General features: G+C 43.3%; 1 protein-coding gene across 4 annotated transcripts in view; it reads left to right on the forward strand.

Annotated features, from left to right (window-relative positions):
- The window catches only part of PRRT3 (proline rich transmembrane protein 3), a 79,286-nt gene that overhangs the window by 49,549 nt on the left and 7,210 nt on the right, over positions 1–22,527 (forward strand). For all 4 annotated transcript variants that reach the window (XM_030207020.1, XM_030207018.1, XM_030207019.1 and 1 more), the window contains 2 exons: positions 749–2,618; positions 4,163–4,321. In XM_030207020.1, coding sequence (XP_030062880.1) covers positions 821–2,618; positions 4,163–4,321 — 1,957 coding nt within the window. In that variant the 5' untranslated portion in view covers positions 749–820. The remainder of the gene's footprint in view (positions 1–748; positions 2,619–4,162; positions 4,322–22,527) is intronic.

Below are 22,527 nucleotides of genomic sequence, written 5' to 3' on the forward strand. Positions count from 1 at the left end.
GCATCAGAAACATACTTCTTCTTGTTTTTAGTTTGTGAGATGTATTGTATGATGTTATGGATATAACATTGTAAACCAGTTTGAACGAAAACTTTTATCATTGTTGTAAGGTGGTATAAATATAAAGACATTCATAGCAACAATACTAAATAATATAGTGTTGTTGTGAACTTCTGTAGTATATTTATAAAAGGCCATACATTAATGAATAAACTGAATCGAACATTAGCATCAAAATTTTAAGCTTATACTTGCCGAAATCACATCTAAAGACGGACACTAAGAGAAACTGGCTGTTTACCCCTCATGTGATGTACAAAACAGGAGTTTCATATCTTATTCTACATTCAATAAATATGTCTTTTATTCCTTGATCTCTCTGTACTGACATCCTCTTAGTGTCCCTGTGACAGGTAAGGAGTTGAACCAAGCAGACTGGCAAGTTCTGTCACAACATTTTATATTTTCATTCATCGGCAAGGTAGATTTATTTCATGGAAAGAAATACAGTCAAAGAAAGAGGATCTTCTTTTATTTGAGAAGGTTGCCATAAATATTGGGGATTTGTAGCTCAAGATCCTATTCAATAAAGATTTTTTTCTCCTAAGCAAAGAATGAGGAAAAAGTCATTTTTGAATAAGGCCCTAAAATGCAGTATTAGCATAGAAAAATCTCACATCTCAGCCATATTGTTCCCTTTGCTAGTTTTTAATGATTCTGACCTCAGTTTTCTTAATCTGTGCAACAGGGCTATTGAGTGCTACATCATATGACGCCACTGTAAGAGCCAAGCGTAGCACAAGCAACTGAGACAACTTTGATGATGGCCGGTCCAATGCAGATCCTTGTTTGGGGTCTTCTGTTAAGACTTGTAACCGCCGGATCTTCTCTCATTTATGAACTGAACAGCATCACTGGCAATGATCTGCGATATGGATTCAGTGAGGAAAACTCAGTAAGACATGATTCAAAAGAGATTTTAAACAATTGGTTAGATGTCCAGGAGAGTCCAGGCTTAAAGAGGGAGGACATGTTGGCTCTATCTAATTTTGAGTCAGTATCATCCAGGGTGGCGAAGCTTCGGAACTATGGCGGTAGTGAACATTCTACTGCCACCTCTTCATTGCTGAACTTTCAGCAGAGGACTCTGGAAACTACACCGAGACCTGTTGAGTTTCCTACAACAATGCGTAGTGACTTGGGGCATCAAGTTAGAGCAGACCCTGGTCTCCGTACATATACAACACCTCTGTCCATAAAGCCTGAGAACGCTTCCCAAACAACAGTAACATCTCTAAAGAAGAAACCTGATCCTGTGGAGACTGCAGAAGACATTAAGCCACTGACAGATGTCCTGCCCAAATACAATATGATAAAACTGAGTAATGAGTTTCAATACACTACAAAACCTTGGGTTGAAACTCTTATTTCTATTTCACCTCCTACCTTACAGGATGAAACATCATCAGATACTGAAAGAAAATTATTACATTCAAATTCACATATTAAAGAAGACAGAAAGCTGAAAACTGATAATGGAAGATCAACTTTTCATACGTTAGCCATGTCTTCAAGAGTGGAGAGTGACCTTGCTGTTGTGGCAAAAATGGAAAGTAATATGGCAAGAACAGCGAGCAGCACTGAATCAAAAGTATCCACCTTAACTATTGGTGGAAACCCAGAATCAAGCACAGTGAAAGGACTACAGATAGAAGGTGGTAAGAAAGATGTGGATCAAACAATATTGGGTGATAGTGTAGACATTAAAGATGACTTTGCCGATTTTCATTCAAATATTGTGCCTTCATCTCAAACACAAACCATTGAACCAAATGTCATGATACCAGCTGGTCAGGTTGAAAATAATTTTATTGATGATTTTCTTCCAAGAGATGAAGAAGAAATTCATTTGCCGGTCTCTGATAAACACCTTGCATCCTACCGAACTACTGAAAGTTATTTCACTCTACGAGACAAGCAAGACAATCAGAATGCTCCAATATGGGATACAAGGGTGACAGCCTATGCCAATGATATGGTAGAGCTATTACAGCAGGCTTCCAAAGAGGAAGCTCAAAGTTCTACTATGAAGGACAATGTTCTCATTTCTGAAAGATCCAGAGCATCAAAAGATAACATGAGAGTGCCACATTTTTCTGCTTTTTCTCAGTCTAAGTTAACAACAACGGTTGTTTCCATGTCTAATCACAGACCAACTTCACTTTCTGGGAATGTTCTCCAGATGTCCATGTCCACAGAGGCTCCAAAGCAAGATTATTCAACACGGTTAACTTCTTTTACAAAAGAGAACCGACCAGACAGCTTTTCTGCTTTTCTATCACATGGTATGGTATTAGACTCAAAGTCAAAAACTTGGACAGAGACGCATCTAGCCCATCAGATAAGCACCAGGAAAGCCCCAATTAGCACATCAGCAAAGGATGTAAAAATGATTGAAGAGGTTTCTCCTACTCCAACTCTATCTGTGAAGGAGGGAGAAAAGAAGGTCAAAATGACAACTGAGTTCTTTCTCTATCTTGGTCATAAAACTCCAACCCCAAGAACACAGAAATCCTTTATGCACCCTGACAAGACTTCTCTACAGGCGCTTACTAAAGGTAAGAGCACATATCCACTCTATACTCACTACTGAAATTACAGAACAGAAGTTTGAAAGTTAGATTTATTGAGACTATATCATACAAAATAAGAGTCGGCAGACTCACCATAAGGCTGATGTTAGCCACACAGTAGAAATACAGGAACCTTCATTAACCCACATGATACTACCCCTTACCCAAACAGAAGACCAGCACCCCTCAAAGACCATAGGTTCTGTACCCAGGGCCATCGAGAGGCTGAACCGGGACAGGGCTGCCGCCCCCCTCCCCCACAATTATTGCCTGTTGCCACACCCCCCCCCCCCCCCCAATCGTTGCCACTGCCGCTACTGCAATTCAAATCTTGGCTGGCAAGGATCCCGAGGCCCCACCAGCAGAAAAGATCTCCCTCCAGTGCTGCTCTTCACTCTGCCAATTGCCTGCCCCTGCGGCTGCTTTTTCTCTCAGGGTATGCTGGGTTTCAAAACCGAGCATGCATGCCTGAAAGGAAAAGCAGCCGCTTAGCAAGCAATGGGCAGAGTGAAGAGCAGCGCTGGAGGAAGACCTGCAGTATCTGTTCCTCCGGGTCCTCCCCAGCCTCCAAGGGGGGCCCGGCACCAGAGTTTCCTCTCTCCTGCTCCTGTAGGGATGCGATCACTCAGGTCCCGTCAGGAGCAGGAGAAAGAGAGAGAGACCCTGGTGCCAGGCCCCCCCTTGGAGGCCCGGGGAATTTTGCTCCCCATGCGACCCCTCTCAGCAGCCCTGTCTCTACCCAGTTCTCAGGACAGACCTAGCTAGGATACCCATAATGAATATGCATGAGATAGATTTGCATGCCCTACCTCTATTGTATACAGATTTATCTTATGCAATATTCAGTGGCGTTCCTAGGGTGGCTGACACCCAGGGCGGATCGCCGATGTGCGCCCCCCCCTGGGTGCAGCGCGACCCCCCCACCCCCAGCAAAAGGACACTGCTCCCCCGGCAAAAGGACACCCCCCTCGGGTGCATTTTTACCTGCTGGGGGGGGGGGGTGCCGCGCGCCTGTCATCTTCGCTCGTTCCAAGCTCCCTCTGCCCCGGAACAGGAAGTAACCTGTTCCGGGGCAGAGGGAGCACGGAACGAGTGGCGCCGACAGGTGCGCAGCACCCCCCCAGCGGCATGCACCCGGGGCGGACCGCACCCACCGCCCCCCCCCTTGGTACACCACTGTGCATATTCATTGTGGGTATTCTGAAAACCTGACTAGCAAGGTGCATCCCAAGGACTGGGTTGAGAACCCCTGATCCGAACCAAGGCTTTTACCTATCAATAACTGACTCCCAGAAGCAATAGGTGGGGGCAAGTAGGGGAAGAGAGGCTTGGGTTCATGGAAATGGACCCTTTGGTTTCTTCCCAAAAGCCAAGGAGTCAGTGTTACAAAGAGAGGATTGAAACTGGAAGGCTGTTCAATGTTTGATCAAATTATACCTGCAATCAATAATGTTATAAAATAATTAAATATACATATTGCAATGATTTTACTAATAAACATTATTCTTTTCTTTTTGTACCCGTCTCAGGTACTCTTAAAGTAGAAGACCTAGAGCAAAGCTCGGCACAGTCAGCGCTAGGAGTCGGAGGGTCAGTGGTAACCCACAAAATCTCCACCACAACTGGAGCATCTGCATCGGGATCTTTTACCCCCGTCACCTGGAGCACATCTGTCACCAGACAGCTAGGTAAAGAGATCTCTCCTTTGCATTTTGCTCTTACACCCTGGTTGCCAATCCTTGTCAACAGTTTGTATAGGGCCAGAACTGGCTACAAGTTCTCTGTCCATCGCGGCATGGACTTCAAAGGCGATAGTGTGCTAAAAAGGCCATATATATGTTTTTTTTTTTACATTTAATTTAATTTTCTTTTCTTTTGTAGCACTGCGTATGCCTTGTAGCGCTATAGAAATGATAAGTAGTAGTAGTGGGATTGATTCTGTTTTTGTGTTTTGGTTATTTTTGTCTCTCCCTTGGGGATTTTTGTGTGGTAGGAAGTGAATAGTAGGCATATACTTCAAAACGGAATATACAGGCGCTTATTTGTCCTCTGATCAAACGCACCCACAGGGATTCTTTTTTCCCCCGCTAATGTACGCGCGCTGTGGAAGCCTCAAAGCTCTCTTAGCCACCCTGAGGAGGGCAAGTTTCAGTAGAAGCATTTTTCCTGGGTTAATTCGTTTTTATCCAATAAGGGGGATGGGGGGGGAGAGGGTATCAATATGGGCTACTGTTAAGATGTGTTATTTTACCCCAAGTTGTGCTATTTTAGCACAGGTCCCATTTTATGCAGTGAGACCCTAGTTACTAATAAATGAGGTTATCAGTAAAATCAATAAAAAGGAGTTGGAAATAGACCAGACTAACCAGAGAGAAATGAGGAGACTTCAGTCAATTGTAGATAGTTTATTGGTGAAGACTCGACACAGTACCGTGTTTCGGCTGGTAGCCTGCATCAGGAGTCTTTAAACAAAATACGTAACACCTTTGAGTAAAGACCATATTGTTCCATCTTCTTGTATCTACCTATATTGACCATTTGATGTTGTTACGTATTTTATTTAAAGACTCCTGATGTAGGCTACCAGCCGAAACATGGTACTGTGTCGTCTTCACCAGTAAGCTATCTTCAATCGATGGAAGTCTCCTCGTTTGTCTTTGGTTAGCCTGGTCTATTTCTCACTCCTTTTTATTGCTGTCGCTTCATGGCGGACTCTCATTGAATCGTTAACAATAAAATAACATTTCTTAACGGGAGCCCATGTTGCTAACTTCCCCCCTAAATGGCTTTGAAAATTCTCACTTGTATCTCCACTTCCGTCACTTGCCCTTGTTCAAATTGTAACCTTCTCTCTCCCCATCACCCTTATGTATCTCACCTTATGCTATTATTTGTCCAAATGTGTCCTGCCATTTTGTTTGTTTTATTCTTTCAATATTGTGCTTGTAAACTTCTTAGGTTTCCTTTTAAAAATTTGTGATATAACAAATAAATTGAACCTTGAACTTTTCCTGTTGTACCAGACCCACATTAACTGTTACTCTAAAAGAATGACCTTCCCCATAGCAGTGTTCTCCAACCCTGCCTGCTGTCAGGACTGTGTAAGAAATAAGTTTAAGATTCAGTGCGGTTCCCCCCTCCCCCACCTCTACATTCCCACAGCACATGCACGCACACATCTTGCATTTGGTTTGATAATATATGTGTAGAATTTTGAACATTTTTGCAATATTTAACAGATGCCTTGCCCCATACCGCTCTCCTCCTGGGACTTCAAACCCTGCTTCCAATTAAACAACACTAGGAAAAGCACTGAAAATGTGATAATCCACTCATAGATGATAGTCAAAGACAAAAAGAAAAACATATGCATTGGGCAAAAATTCACGAATATGTTCTGACAGTATTGGAAAAAAAAAAACCTTTGGTCTGGCTCTGAGTCAGGGAAATAGCTTTTCTCCCTTTCTCTCACTGCTTTTCACATAGCTTTTGTCTGTATTTCATAAGATCTTGGACTAAGGGTTTATGAAACTTGGTAGCAAAAGCAGTACAGCATTAAATATGAGGGGTATGTTGTTTTTTCCTTTCACTGGTGAGTGGCTGCAGGACCGTTCGCCTGATAGAATTAATTGGAAGCAGATGAGCTGTGAGCTGACTGGGAAGAGAAGGAGGGAGGAGCAGACAGCAAAGAAAGGTTGTGGTGTTTGCCACTGGTCAATCCAGACAGTTCAATAAAGGGTTAATTTTGAATCTGGGATGATATGTGCTGCAGCAGAAGAGAGGGTCAAAATACACACAACAAAGAAAAGGCAAAGAAGCACCAAGGGCTGTTCAAGATAGGGTAGTCAAGAGTCTTTTATTAGCAGACCCGACATGGGCCGTGTTTCGGCATGAAATATGCCTGCACTGTGACGTATCCATTCAAGGTGTTTGTGTTGCATACACACCTCCTGTCAGTCCCTTCCTTCTCTCACCCGCCACATCTCTCCCTTCCCAGACCCGCAAAGCTCTCGCAAATCCCTCCCTCTCCCCCCCCCCCCCCCCACCATACCTTAAAATCACCTCCAGTCTTTGCCTGGGCAGCAGCAGCGGCACTCATAGGCTGCCTGAGGCCTGCAACTGGGCTTTCTCTTTGAACAGTCCTACCCCTCCCTGTGGTCATCATGTCCCTTTGATCTGGTCGACCACAACCTGTTCCTTCAATGCCTCCAGACAATTGGCATCACAGGCACTGTGCTGACCTGGTTTTGTAGCTATCTTCACAACAGAACCTTTCATCTTGTTTACGAGCAATCTTCTTCTCCAGCCTATCCCCTTTGTTCTGGGGTACCATGAGGCCCTATCTTTGCACCAACTCTATTTAACATTTTTCTTGCACCTCATCTGATAGTCATTCAATCGAACAATTGCGTACCTCTTTGCAATGCCAACATCCAGATAGTCTGTCATGTCTCATCCTATCCCTCTGACTTTCAAAAACTTAACCAGTGCCTCAAGAAAGTGTCCACATGGCTGTGCAATCATCTCCTCTTCTTAAATGATGATATTCAATTCCAGGCCGATGTTTAAACCCTAAATTTATTTATTTATTGGGATTTATTAACAGCCATTATGAAGAGATTCACTCCATCATACATGCTTCATTTTTTGCCCTTCATCACATCCAGTTTGTAAAACCCTTTCTGCCACTATCTGCCATCAGGTCTCGTGCCTGTAGCCTCATTTTATCACACCTCGATTACTGTGATTCTCTCTGTTCCAGATACCACTTTCTTCTCGCGATCATCTCCAACTCTTCTAGTCTAGCACAGCACAACTCTAGGCCTTTTGACCATGTCACCCCTCTTCTTCAGCACAAGCACTGGCTGCCAATCTCTGCACGCATGAAGTTCAAAATTCTGATATTGGTCTTGAAAGGTCGTTTTCCTTTAGCCCCTGCCTACATTAGTCGACTCCTAATCCCTTACGCTCTTTCTAGGACTCTCCGTTCCTCCTGCAGACTCTTTTATTATGCATTTTTTTTTTTTTATTTATTATGCTTTCATGTTTGTGCATTTTTTGTGTACCACCTTTAGGGTTATTTGAAAGGCAGTTTTTAAAGTTTTGAAATAAACAGATAAAAAATAAGTTGTATGCAATTGAAAGAATGACCAACTCTTCAGTCATTTGCAGTTCACTGTGCCAAAGCTAATTGAATCCTTTCAAACGCTGCCTACCCTTCAGCCAATGCTGTTCTTTGGGGAAGAGGGCTGTTACTTTGGATAACAGGGACATTATAATTACAGATTCACAAAATCAATAGGTGAGGGGTGATGCGAGGTGAGGTAACATTTTTCCATACCGAGAATTTTAGTCGTACTCTTCCAGTTGCAACTGAGAGCAGCTTAGGATCTGAGGTCTCCCTCTCCAGGGCAGCAGATTCTCAGACAAATAACAAATGACCAGAAGTAGTTGAGCAGGTGTCCCTAGGCTGGAAGGCTGGAAGTCTTTTTGCAGAGCAGGAAATGATTTGGAAGGGCTAGACAAGGAGGCCCAGGAGAAACAAGAAGGTTTCCAATTACCTCAAGATGAAAAAGAATAAGAAACAAGGGGTCAAATCTAGTCTGGGGTGTGGGAGCAACTTCAAACACTTCTGGAACTCCCTGAGACCCCAAAGGACAGAGAACCAGATCCTTTACTTCTCAAATATTCCATGAGAAAACAGGTGGATGAAAAGAAGGAATAAGAATAGCCTGAAACATGGAAAACTCATTTCTTTTCTTCATTCCATGTGGATGCAATATCCTTTCAGTAGAGCATCTGGAGTCATTAAGGTGCTGCTTTCATAGGGAACACAGATTCAGTACAGTTCACAAGGCAAAATCATAAGCAATCACCACACAGAATTTAATGGATAAGGATCTCCTAAGAGCTCAGGTACACAGCTCCATTATTGCTCGAAACTGAAGACCTGGTTGTTCACTAATGCTTTTTCTTTAAACTGAATTTGTAGTGATTTATAGCTACTGTCTTTCTTTTTCCCCTCAATTAGTCCCTCTTTGGTCCCCCTTCCCTTTTTGATTGTGCTCGCTCCCCTTATTCTTCTCTCTCTTGCAGTGTGAGTGAGTCGTTGCTATATTTTGTAGTTCTTTTCCTTTTCTGAAATTTATTTATACCACTGTAAATCACCTAATACTGCTAGGCAGTCCTGGCAGTATAGCAAATCTTAATAAACGATAACTTTTAATTTAGTAGTAGAGTTTCGAGGCTTGGCACTAGAAGGCCGAAAGCATAAGTCTTGATAACCCTAGTTACAAATAATACTTGTGACACTGTGGGCTACTGCTAAAAGTCATGGTGAAATTGAATTAAGGGCAAGAAGTAGGACCTTGTCCGTTGCTTCGTAGGTGAACAGAATGGTCTTCAATTCAAGCATGGCGTTGCTTAGTGAATAAACAAACGGGATCCTTAATTTGGATGCTGGTCGTGTTAACATTGGATTTTTGACTTCTAATGACCCCTGACGCAGGTGCTGTGTGCCGAAACATGACCTGTGTCGGATCATTGATGTACAAGATTGAGTTTTTCACATACGAGGCCAATCTACTCTGTAGAATAAAAGGACTTGTCCCATTTTTGAAGGCACTTGGTACTTCTTTTAGTGTTTCGGATTGTGGTTTGTGCTTTGGATCCTCTCTGTTCTGTGCTATTAGCATGCAGCCATTAAAAAAATCTTAGCACTTATTTTGTAGTTGGTAAGGGCTCATAAGGGCTCATGTTCTAATTGGTTAGCACACTGTAATATAGCTACACTAACTGATTAAGGGAAAGGGAATGGGACTTGATATACCACCTTTCTGTGGTTTTTGCAACTATATTCAAAGTGGTTTACATAGTGTATACAGATACTTATTTGTACCTGGGACGATGGAGGGTTAAGTGACTTGCCAAAAGAGTCACAAGGAACTGCAGTGGGAATCAAACCCAGTTCCCCAGGATCAAAGTCCACTGTACTAACCACTAGGCTACTTCTCCACTAGCAACATTCCATGTAGAATCTCAAATAGTACCAACATTCTATGTAGAATCTCCAATAGTACCAACATTCTATGTAGAATCTCAAATAGTAACAGAATCTCAACATTTCATGCATACCCCCACCCTCCCACTCTGTCAGACTGTCAAAGTAATGCTTTGATGTTTCTCTTATATATACTATCTGCTACCACATGTGCTTATTTCTGATCTGACGAAGAAGGGCAACCTTCAAAAGCTAATCAAGAAATGTATTAAGTTATGTCCAATAAAAAAAGATATCATCTTATTTTCTTTTCCATGTTTTATTTTGTTTGATTTCTATTGTGCATCACTTTAAAGAATACGCTTAGACAGTTATGCACGTAAATTCTAATGAATGCCAATTAGTGTCAAGGATTGACTTGGACTGCACATACTGCAGCGGGACATGTTTATCCACTCCTAGCCTCATGTGCAACTTTCTTCAAATCAATCACCTTACTTTGTAATTCTTCCTACTTTCTTACTCATCTATATGTTACAACTTTGCCTTACCCCTCACTACCAATTATAATGTTCTAGTACATATTGTGTTGTCATTGCAAGTAGTATACCATGCCATACTCCAGGCACTGCTCATTTTGCCTTGCCTCACCCTATGCCTGGAACAATCTTCCTGAATCCCTATGCCAAGCCCCCTCCCTACCCATCTTCAAATCCTTGCTTAAAGCTCACCTCTTCAATGCTGCATTCGGAACCTAACCTTTCAAACATATAAGTTGCCCCAATCTGTCTGACCTATCAGATTAACTGTACATTTGTCTTTTAGATTGTAAGCTCTTCGAGCAGGGACTGTCCTTCCATGTTAAATTGTACAGCGCTGCGTAACCCTAGTAGCGCTTTAGAAATGTTAAGTAGTAGTAGTAGTAGTAGTATTGTTCGAATATTTTTACTGCTCTAATTGCCTCCTGCTCATGTTTGATCTATTCTTACTGTACACCGCCTTGAGTGAATTCCTTCAAAAAGGTGGTAAATAAATCCTAATAAATAAAAAGTGCAATTATCAGCGCTGTTTGGCTTGCTAAGTTAATTAAGTTGCGCTTGCAGATGCAGAACACAACCGGATTTGCGCAATCAACTTAAGGCGCACTGTGTAGAATTCGTGGGTTCATGTCTTGTCAGTTAAGCAATGGAAGGGCCGAGGGGCAGCACCGTTGAGCTGTGCTTAGGGCATCAGTTAACCTTAATCCAGCCCTGCCATTGCCCTAGATACAAAACAGGGACGGACTGACCATTCGGACAACCGAGCAGTGCCAGAGGGCCCAGAGACTCTGCCCAGATGCCTGGATGTCCGGTGCTTCTGATGATATAGTGGCCTCAGTGGGGGGAACATGTTTTTTCATGCCCAGTCCGCTGGACTGCTGCTCTCTACCCCCCCTCGCCCCCGCCACCGGCACCACCATATTTTTAAAATGGCAGTTGAGACTTCTGCGAGACCTGTGAGACTACTGTGGGAAGTCTCAACCGCCATTTTGAAAATACAGCGGTGCTGGCAGGCAGGGGAATAGTGGCAGCGCAGTGGGCAGAAAAGAACATGTCCTCTCCCCCCTCCCCCCCACCCCGCAGAGGCCACAGACTACTAGGACCCCTCAGGGGGGGGCGGTGGGAGGAGCAGCAGGGGGTATCGGGCACCAGCAGGGCGGGGGACCCAGACCACCCCCAGTCCACCCCTGAATCAAAATAAGTACCTGTATATAATATGTAAATCGCTTTGATTGTAAGTGTATCACATCCCCATCCCATCCCCTTTCTCTTCCTTTCCATTGCCAGCAAACTGGCTCAGAAACCACAGAACCACTCCTTTCTCACTGGATCAGAGAGGTTTCAAATTTACTGTAAAAAAAAAAAATACCACACCAATTTCCAACTCTGGAGTCAGCACTGAAGCTCTACCAGCCTGTGCTTCTTTGTTGCTGAGGGTTGTCAATGCTTTTAAATTGGTTAATCTCCCTCCATCACCCACTGAGCCTGGAAGAAAACAATTCAGTGTTAACAAAGAGAACTCCACCCCCTTTCAACAGAATCCACTTTAATTGGAAAAACAGCTTTGCAAAATATTGCAGCTCTAAAATAGATCTTCCAAGTGGAAAATATCTGTTTTATGAATAACGAGTGCGCTGCCAATTACGGTAACAGCTAAAACCTGACCAGAGCCAGCAACTTGGCTGAGTGGTGGAGCCCTGCTCTGTTCTGAAATGTGCATGGAAAAAGTTCATGGCAGATCACTGAACCTATTGTCTCACTGCTACCAAAAAGATTATGAGCATTTACTCTTAACAATTCTTAAAATATCAGTTATACATTCATTCAGGTTTTTTTTTGTGAAGGGAAAAGACCTCACTGGTTTCAATAGCTTTTTTACTGGGCACATTAAAAAGCCTCCATCATTGGTCTAAAAAAAAAAACCTTTTGTTTTTTACCACTATACTCCTATTTCTTATTTATTTAATATCAACATTTTTCAACTCAAAGCTTCTTCATTAAGCAGCGAGGGCACACTTATATATGTAGACTCAACGGAGCCATCCGTTTCTCTAATAGTCACTTCTTCAGGAGCCTGACATAGCCCTCACACAGGCAAAGCAATTTTTGGCATGCTCCGTAATTTAACAGTAATCTTGCATATAATTGGGAATCAGAAATTATAAGCGAGAGAGCTATTAGATTATGGGGTATTTGCTGTTATAGAATAGGATGTAGATGGGCATTTATGCACGAACATGTAGAAGTGACCACTTGTGGACTAAATGTTTATTTTTATTTATTTGTTTACAAATTTTCTTTTCCTCACTATCTACTTAATTCTAGACAGAGAACAAATTAACATGCATAATAGCAACATCAACACACCATAAACAAGACAAGACTAGCAAACGTACTAAATTTAAAACAACACTAAACAATTCACACTATAAAATTTAAGATTAATTAAAAAAATTAATAGTACTAATATTATTACATCATACATCCTAGAACAGAGAGGTCAAGATAACTGATAGGGCTGTTGAAGAAGTTGGTCTTAAGAGCCACCTTAACATCTTTCAAACCTTTTACCCCCCCCCTCCCCCCACCTTTACAAAACAACGCTAGTGGCTGCCGGTGCGGTAATGCTGACACAGCCCATTCAAAGTGCGGAGGGCGTTCCCGGCGGTAATCAGCAGTGTAACCACATTGGCGTGCGCTGCATGAGTACTGTGTGTGTAGCGTGTGAGCCCTTACTGGCATGGGTGGCAGTAAGGGCTCAGGCAGTAAAGAGCTGCTCGCTACCTTTAATTCTAGCACAGCCATTTACTGCCCTCATTGAAAAAAGTATTTTTTCCTAAATGCAGTAAAGAAAATGGCCCAGTGCGCACCAAAAACACGCACCCGCACTACCGCAGGCCATTTTTTATTGCGGCTTAGTAAAAGGACCTCTTAGTGTGTAAGTTTATTTATTTATTTATTTGTTGCATTTGTATCCCACATTTTCCCACCTATTTGCAGGCTCAATGTGGCTTACAATGTTCCATCATGGCTTTCGCCGTTCCAGAGTAGAAGATACAATTGGTGTTACATAGAGAACATGGATGATATAATTGAATTAAGCAAACAGATACAGTAAGAAAACATTCGGAATATAAGGTAGAGTGGTAATGTGTTACGATTTCAGTTACTGATCATTGTGTTATGCCTTGTCAAAGAGATAGGTCTTCAGAGATTTACGAAAGTTAATTCGTTCGTTAATAGATTTTAAGTTAAGTTCTGGGCACACCTGACTTGCCCACGCTACACCCATGCCCTTTGCAGTTACATGCTATAGATTTTACACGCTGTGTCTAGAATAGCGACTGTGTGTCGTTATATGTAAATTACTAACAATTAGCGGCTAATTTAGCAGTTAAGTTCTGCGCATAACTGGCACTATTTTATAACTTGCCCACTAAGAATAAGAGGATTCGACCTTCTCTGCCATCATTTTCTCTGTTTCTTTATGGAGTCCAACCTGACCAGTTCTGTAATAAGGCTTCACCAAGCTACAGAATAGGTTGGCCCTAAAAACAGCCTTTCTTTCTTTCTTTCTTTCTTTCTTTCTTTCTTTCTTTCTTTCTTTCTTCAACACCAAAGATATGATTAAGCAGTTAGGCATGAAAAGGGGGCAGTGGCATTATGAGATTACACGCAGAGTGGAAGATGAGACATTGCTGAGAGCTGTAAACCTCCTGAAATCTGCAATCTCGTTAAAGGGGCTTTAACGGTGTACTTGTCATTAATTAATAGAACTTTAATCATTCTGGGGATGGATATGAGATGGAATACTTTCAGGATTAATCTCTAGGGCTCTTACATTATGAGTCATGTTATCATTGACATCGTCAAGGTTTTTCTGGGCCAGATCCAACCAACGTTGGAAAAAACCTCTTGTAGTGTCGGATTGTTGGAACATTCCAGACTTCTACAGCTAATAGTAAACCAGGAGGACAAAATCTTCAGCATCTTATCTCTGTTCCCAGAAGAAATATTGCAACAAGTCTTGTAACCCAGGGCTGCTGTGTGCTGTAAAGTGATTTACAATGAATGATATGACAGTCCTCCACATGGGCGTACTTTGGGGGGGGGGGAGAGAGGCAGTGCCCCCACAAACGAGCTGCCACCCCATCCTCCAATCCCCCCAAGTCGTCGTAACCTCTGCGAGAAAGCAGCATACACACTGCTTTAGGCCTGCCCCCAGAAGTTTTTCTTTCTCCTTCAACTTCCTGTTCCCACGTAGGCGGGAAGCTGTAGGAGAGAGAAGGGTTTCCAGGGCAGGTCTAAAGCAGCGTGCATGCTGCTTTTGCTGAGGCTGCCAGCAGCTCGGGGGATTGGAAGAGGGGGGGCAATACCGGGCGCCACTGGAAGACTCCAGTGCTGTGGTGGCGGCAGGGGGGGGGGGCTCGAAGGAGTTTGAGAGAGACATGCCCCACCCTTTGCCCCCCCCCCAAATGAAACTGTCAAACTACGCCCATGGCCCTCCAAATTCCCGTGATATAGGCTGTGCATCTGTGCCAGCAGTCACTCCTTGTGCAAGCTCCTGCCCTCCTTGAGTAGCTCAACGCTCCTGATGCACCGCGTGGAGCAGATTCAGTAAAGGACTCCTAGAGTTAGACACCAGGATACAGGGCGCTAAGCATGAATTTTGTACCATTCTAGCTTAAGTGCACGTTTTTACGCCTTAACGTTAGGTGCAAGCATTTACGCCAGCCAATAGCGTATGTCTAACTACTGACATTTAGGTAAGAAAGCGCAACTATTGCATAAAACTGTTCCTAAATCCTTTGGATTTATGCGCTATAGAAATTAGGTGCACTGTTTATAGAATTAGGGCGAAGAACAGTCACGTGCATGACTCTAAATTAGTGCCAGAGTGCTCCTGGTGTGTTTGTTCGGGCAGTCTCTCTCTCCCTGTACAGAGTGTCTCAGAGCTTCTGATGCAGGCAGGATACAGTGAAGGAGCTTTCTCAATATTGGGGGTACTGACCACCCACTGGCACCCCCAGAGTTGGCTCCTGTGTTTCCATCCTTCTTTCACATCTTGTGTGCTTTTGTCAGCTCAGTTAGTGCCCTGGTCTGAGTTGATCAGAAGCCCAGATGCACTAAACTTAACGAGCCATTAACGAGCAAGTAGTAAACTGTGGCATGCACTAAAGGCTTCGCCGAGCCATTTTCCGATCACGGTAGCAGCTAACGAAAACAGAATGCAGATGATCCAAAGGCTATTATAATGAGATGCACTACAGTTTTCCAATCCCCTTACCGTGAAAAACCTAATAGGAGGTCTACACCTCTCGTTGGGGCAAATCCAAAGAAAATAATGTCGTCAGGGAAGTCCTTTTTGGACGTCCTTCACCTGAAAAAAACCCCCCACTCCAAAGACATTCTTTTTGGACGTCCTCCACTTAATAAATACCTGTGCCACTCGAAAGGAAGACAGCGCGCTGCTCACCCCCTCCACGGCCTGCTGCAGGAAGGCTCCGATGCGACTCGATCCTAGCAGCAGAGTGCAGTTGAGGACGCCCATCCAAAAATACATCCTTTTTGGACGTCCCCCTCCCCCCTCCCCCAGCAAAATAAAAACAGCCTTTTTGGACATCCTTCACGCAGCTGAGAGACCTGGAAGTCTCTGAGCCAATCACAGCGTTGTGATTGGCTCAGAGACTTCCAGGTCTCTTAGTTGAGTGAAGGACGTCCAAAAAGACCATTTTTATTATTGCGGGGGGAGGGGGGAGGGGGACACGTCCAAAAAAGACGTCTTTTTGGATGGGCGTCCTCAACTGCACTCTCCTGCTAGGATCGAGCCACATCGCAGCCTTCCTGCAGCAGGCTGTGGAGGGGGTGAGCGGTGCGGATTCTTCCTTTCCCGGGAGGCGCAGGGATGGCCACAGGCATAGCGAAGGTGCCATAACTTAAAAAAAAAAAATTTTTAAGTCCCTCATGAGGACTTGGGACATGCAGCTTGTTCTTTTTTTTTTTTTTTTTACATGGGTGTTAGGTGCTTTGTGGACATATTTGAGCAGCCAGCATAACGCTTGGCTGCTCTACGCATGCTCGACCAGCCGACTGGCTGACTGGTTACCGATGGAATAGAGAATGCAAGTGAGCTACAATGAGCAGCTCATTTGCATTCCTTTTCCTTGATGCATGCCCGTTAAGGGAATCGGTAAGGGAAGGGCTTTAATGACTTTTTAGTGCATCTTTCCCTCATTACTGAGGCCTGTATTTCTTCCTGTATGCCAGAGAGTATGAAAACAGCACCTATCTCACCCCTAGTACACACAGATACACACCTACGCACACAGACAGCTGTCCTGTCTCAACACTGAGACAGAGGAAATATGCAGAGCTGGTTGTTGTTACTGTGGCCACCTAAAGAAATCTCTTTCTGGAATAGATACTATGTTTCCACTAGAAGCTTCCCAGAGACATTATTTCCCCTCTGTTTTTCTGTTTTGGCCAGTACAGATGTTAAACTAGCCAAAGTTCAGCCCTGTGCTCTAACAGAGCGTAGGAGCAGCTTAATGGTTACCAGGGCCGCCGAGAGACAGAACCAGGCCCCGGCAAGATGGCCGCCCCCCAACCTTCCTGTGTCTGCTCCTCCCTCGGTCTGTCACTCTCCTTCTCCTGTGTGCCCGGACCAGGTTATCCCGTGTTAACGCAGTCACCCGGGTCCTGACACACAGGAGCAGGAGAGAGACAAACCCCCATAGAGGTTGGGCCTGGGGAATCTTGCTCCCCACCGCCCCCTCCTTCTGCGGCCCTGATGGTTACAGCAGTGGGTTGAGAAACAGGGAAGCCTGGTTTCCCACTGCAGCTCTTTATGATTTTAGGAAAGACTTTTAACCCTCCAGCGCCTCAGCTACAAACATGAAGGGGAAAATTCTGTCTAAATCACGCTTGCAGTTATGTCTGTCTGGCTTGCTTAACTCCAGAACCAGTGCCACCTACACAAGTTCTGCCCAAAGTGCTGTCCCGTAAGCTTGTATGTAAGTGTATAGTGTACAACTGTGAAGGGGGTGTGCACGTAGGATGAGCAGGAGTGGGACATGGGCGGTCAACCATCAATGTGGACAGCTCATAGAATACTTTCGGCTCTGCGTGTTGATTGGCGCATCTAGGCCTGTCCATTCGTAATGGCCATTGACTTGGCAGAAGTGGGTACACTTGCTTTTTGTGTGCCAGTGGGGGGTTTTCACTAGTATTTTATAACAGAATCAGGATGCCCCGATGCTGTTATAGAATTTACACGCCTCACACTCTATCGGGGCTCCAAAAAGAGGCTAGAATTTTGATTGTCACCCCTCTGTGGACAAGAATATCTCTACAGTACCTGAATGTAACTCACCTTGAGCTACTACTGAAAAGTGTGAGCTTAACTCCTAAAAAATATGGTCTCTCAGCCACATATTGAATCATTCCGCAGCTGCCTCCCCACTTTGCCAAAGATTGAGCACATCATGGATGAGACAGTAAAAGTGAGCTCACTTCTTCTCCTACCTTCTGACTTTAGTGGATGAAAAAGGAAAATGCCACAGGCATGATTTGTGCCCTGGATCATATCATATCCCCTGGTGGTGAGGGCAAGAAGTTGATAATTTCCACCCTAAATGGCATTGAAAATTCTCACATGTATCTCCCCTTCCGCCTCTTACCCTTGTTCGAATTGTAACCTTCTCTCTCCCCATCACCCTTATGTATCTCACCTTATTCTGTTATTTGTCTAAATGTGTCCCGATATTTTGTTTGTTTTACCCTTTCAATATTGTGCTTGTAAACTGCTTAGATTTCCTTTTGAAAATTTGTGGTATATCAAATAAATTGAACCTTGAACTTTTCCTGTTGTACCAGACCCACGTTAGCTGGTAGTCCAAAAGAATCTGATGTACAGCACCTCGCTTTTTTCATGTGAAAGTCAAGGAAATAGATTGATACTGGTTTTCCTATTAGCTCTGAGGGAGCCATTATTGAAGGACTATGAGGAGTCTGGCCACCATGGGCATGTGGAGTCTTTACACCATTGCCAGACTGAACCTAAGAAATTCAGCATCATCATGATAATTGAATGAATATACAACCTCCAATATCAGAAGGCTCTGCTGACTAATGTGTGACAGGCAAATGATAAACAATGAAGGAGACTGTTGCCACTTGCTAATACAACTAACCCTTAGGGAAATGATAAATGCCTCACATGTTTACATTTCATCTGACTTCTAAGTGTAACTCTACTAATCACTAAGCTACCTCATGGCTGCATACCACACATAATTCCCTCTAGTATTTTTAATGGAAGAATGAGGTTGGAGTACTTACTGAGATTTCTGCGTAAAGAGCTTCTGGAGCACTCTCTAAAGTAACTGTAGAGCCACTGCACAAGACAGGATAGTCCACTATCCTGAACAACACCATTTTCTGCCTATACAAGAAGCATTTGTCAATTCCACTACTCTGGACACCTCTTCTACTCATTATTAAGAGCGTGCTCTGGAGAACATTTTGGAAGTCTAATACAATTATTTTGGGCTTCCCAGTAGCCACCATCCTTCCTAGAAGCTCATTCTGGAAGAGAAAGAGAGGAAAGCAACTTGTGTTGCATAGAAAGATCAATTGAAAAGCTATTGAGAAGTTGAAAAGTTTAGAGGAAAGAGCCTTCAGTTTTGAAAGATCCTATGGGTTCTGTGGGATAAGAAAACGGTGTTCTTAGCAAGTCTGTGCACGTGTTAGCATTTAGAATTAGAGAGCACCCTGGAGAGTAGAAATATGGTGCGTATTCCAAAATATTTTGCCTTTCATTGCAGAATATTAATATTGGTGGAAAAGCTTACTCAGATTGACCTAGAGAGAAAAATATAGAAGCTTAGAATGACAGTAGAAAGAGACATCGAGTCTGTCCATTCACACCAGCTGCTCAGTTCTACTGTCCCTCTCCCTGTGGGATTCTCTGAGTGTGTCCCTTGCATTTTTTTAATTCAAATACTGTCCTTGTCTCCATTACCTACAATAGGAGGTGGTTCCACATATCCACTACCATTTCTGTAAAGTTATATTTCCTTAAATTACTCCTGAGTCTAACCCCCTATGCCCCCTCATTCCAGAGCCTTCTTTCCATTGAAAGAGGCCCGCCTCTTCTGCATTTTTACCTTGGAGGTAATTAGATGTCTTGACCTTATCTTCTCTCTATCACCTTTCCTCTATGCTATACATGTTTAGATCAAGTTTATTCCTGTATTCCTTTTGTTGAAAACCACTAACTATTTTATGAAGGGTTAGGTGCCTCTGGACTGACACCATCCTATCTATATCGTTTTGAAGGTGAGATCTCCAGAATTGTACACAATACTTTAATTGAAGATGACATCTTAATAGTCGATGACCTAACTTATGCTACAACTCATTTTATCACTTAGAAACCTCTATACAATGCCATAATGCAATCCTCTGTACCATGTATATATGCACCTTGATGCAAAATCATTGGTATGCAATACCACAGTGTATTCCTCTTTACCATGTATGTATACGCCTAAATGTATTACCATTTGAAATTCTGTACCCGGAAATAGCAATCGCTATCACGGCATAATGTAAACCACATTGAGCCTGCAAATAGGTGGGAAAATGTGGGATACAAATGCTACAAATAAATAAAAGTGAGGTCTCACCAGTAGCACAATCATCTCCTTTTTCCTGCTGGCCATTCCTCTCCCTATAACACCCAAGTATCTTTCTGGCTTTTGCCATCACTTTTTCAACCTGTTTGGCCACCTTACGGTCTTTGGATATGATCATTCCTAGGTCCTTCTCATCATCCATGCACAAAAGTAGTTCACCCTCTGTCTTGCATTACATCTTAGTGGCCAAACTATAAAACATTCCTCGGACGTTGCTGGATTCATCTTCATGTATTTAGAGTGTCTAGTCTGTTACAACATTTGATATCATCCTCTGTCTACGAGGACTGGTACTTTATGGGCACCCAATTTTAGGTGCTCATAATGTGATGGGTAGGTGCAACTGTTGCGTGCCTTTTAGGAGGTTAGAATTATTTTATTTTATTTTACTCACTGTTTACAGATTTATTTATAAAATGTATTGATCATTGTTTATAAAACTAACAGGTTTACAATAAAAATAGTCCATAATCTAAAGCATATGCCCACTGGAACAACATTGCCAATAAAAACAGCCAGATGGGATCTCTTCTTTCTAAGCTGAAGTTAATATGGCAACTCAGAAAGGCAATGCTACTACTTGAATAGGTTAGGTAGGGTACAAGGGGGAAGGGTTCTGGGTATTGAAATTTATATGGACAAATCATGGCTGTGCAGACTGGATAAACTCACTTTGACCTTTATCTGCCATCATGTCCTATGTATGTTACAATGTGAGTGTGATTTCTGTCAGTATCTTCCATCCCTCTTTCTTTACCGTCATTGGCTTCTCTCTCATGAAATCACACTCATGCAGTGCTGTTGACCTGCTGCCGCTTATCCAGGAAGCAGAGAAAAAAAAAACCCAACCAGTTGATTTCAGCCCCCTCAGGCTTGCCTTGACGCCCCCATGAAGTCATCCTTAGCAGCTTTGCTACATATGCTCCACATGGTATCTGCAAGTGCCTTTCTGGCACCTCATCAAACACAGCCCCCTCATTCCTTTCTACAGGACTGAAGTGTCTTCACGTCTGGGTCATAAGCCATAGGGATAACCATATTCTGATAAATAGGGCACAGGCGGTTTCTCTTCTCCTTAACTCTTCATGCCACTTAGCTAAAAAAAAAAAAAAAAAAAACAGGAATTTTTTAAGCAAGATATTTCTAGTCTTAATTTTGCTTCCTGTTTTGTGTTTGTGTGAAGTTTTGATGCTTATGAAATTGAGCAGCTGATACTGAAGGCATGTATTGTCTGAATTGCCTTTGGTAGAATGCATCGCAGGCCTGCCATGCAGGCAGCACCCCCACTCCCCCAGCTATTTCAGTACTGAAGCATGCACAGCCCGCTCTGCCGATGAACCTCAGTCCTGCTTTGCAGCACTCCCTGTTATTCCAGCACGGAAACTACCACCCACAGCTTTGCAATTGTATGTGTCCCTCAGTCCTGCCCTGTAGCACCTCCTTGTAGTTTGGAGGAGTGTAGAGGGAAGGCAGACAACAGTTTCTTCACTGGGCTTCCAGTCCAGCTGGAACAAGGGCAGGGATCCAAGGCCATTTGCAATGGCCTGAGGATTTTCCCCCTCTTGTACATTTCCTTCCAACTTGCTGTAGCCCAGTCATTATAGCAACCAACCTCAGCTTGGAGACATGCGCCTAGATTCCTTCCAGCACCCTGTAATCATGGACTGTAAATCCTGCCACTAGGTGTCGCCACTTCACAACCACTGGGACGCTCTTTCCTCTTGGGCTGTAAAACGCTGCCTACGGAGCATTCTATTCTATTCTATCTATTTAGATCCTGCTTCCATCAATTAAAGAATCTAAGTGGGTTACAATAAGATTACAATAGAAAATCAAGAATAGAAAAATCCTTCTGCTACTTAATTACTCAGATATTTTTCTCCAGCCCTGGCCAGCTCAGAGAGTAGAGAATCAAATCCAGGCCTTCTCTCTACTGTTCTGATGCTGGTGTGTTACTTTTGTCTGCCATTATTATTGGAGTAAGTGCAAAACTTGAAGTATCAGAGCTAGAAAGTGGGCAGTTCTAAGATCTCCTGTCTTTGTTGCCCTAGTTCTTTCCCCCGCCCCCCCCCCCTCCCATCCTACCACTTACTGCTTATATTTGTATTGTTTTTATACTTTTTTTGGTAGGAGGCACAAAAACAAAAATCCTGTGTTTATTGTTATGGCTGTGAGTTTATAATCACACTGTACACGTATCAAAGACATGTGGCACCTGCATGAATTTCTGATGAAGAGCAGCTGAGTAGAAAAAGTTTTCAAACCCTTCAAAAACTCACACCTGCAGAAATGTCACAAAAATAGAAGAAAAGTGAAGTAATCAGAATGGAAAAAGAAATCTTCAGGGCTGGAGTTTGGATCTGCTTCAATTCTTAATTGCTGGCATTTAAAAGCACTTCTCCAGAAAGCTGCACCTGCCTTCTGGATAAGTGCTCCTAGGCTAGCTGGGTGAATTCTGTCAATTTTCAGCCTTTTTGTTCTCCTAAGTTCTCTGGATAGTGCCACTGAAAATCATTAGTTACCACTCCAGCGGTATGGGGCCGTGGCGCAGCATGTGCAGTCCCTGGAGTTAGCCAGATGGTGGCAGCATTCAGCCTTTTTGTTGTCCTAAGTTCTCCGGATAGCTTCTCTGGATTGTGCCTCTGAATTTCATTAGT

Source organism: Microcaecilia unicolor, chromosome 6, assembly GCF_901765095.1.
Source record: "Microcaecilia unicolor chromosome 6, aMicUni1.1, whole genome shotgun sequence".
Classification (NCBI taxonomy): domain Eukaryota; kingdom Metazoa; phylum Chordata; class Amphibia; order Gymnophiona; family Siphonopidae; genus Microcaecilia; species Microcaecilia unicolor.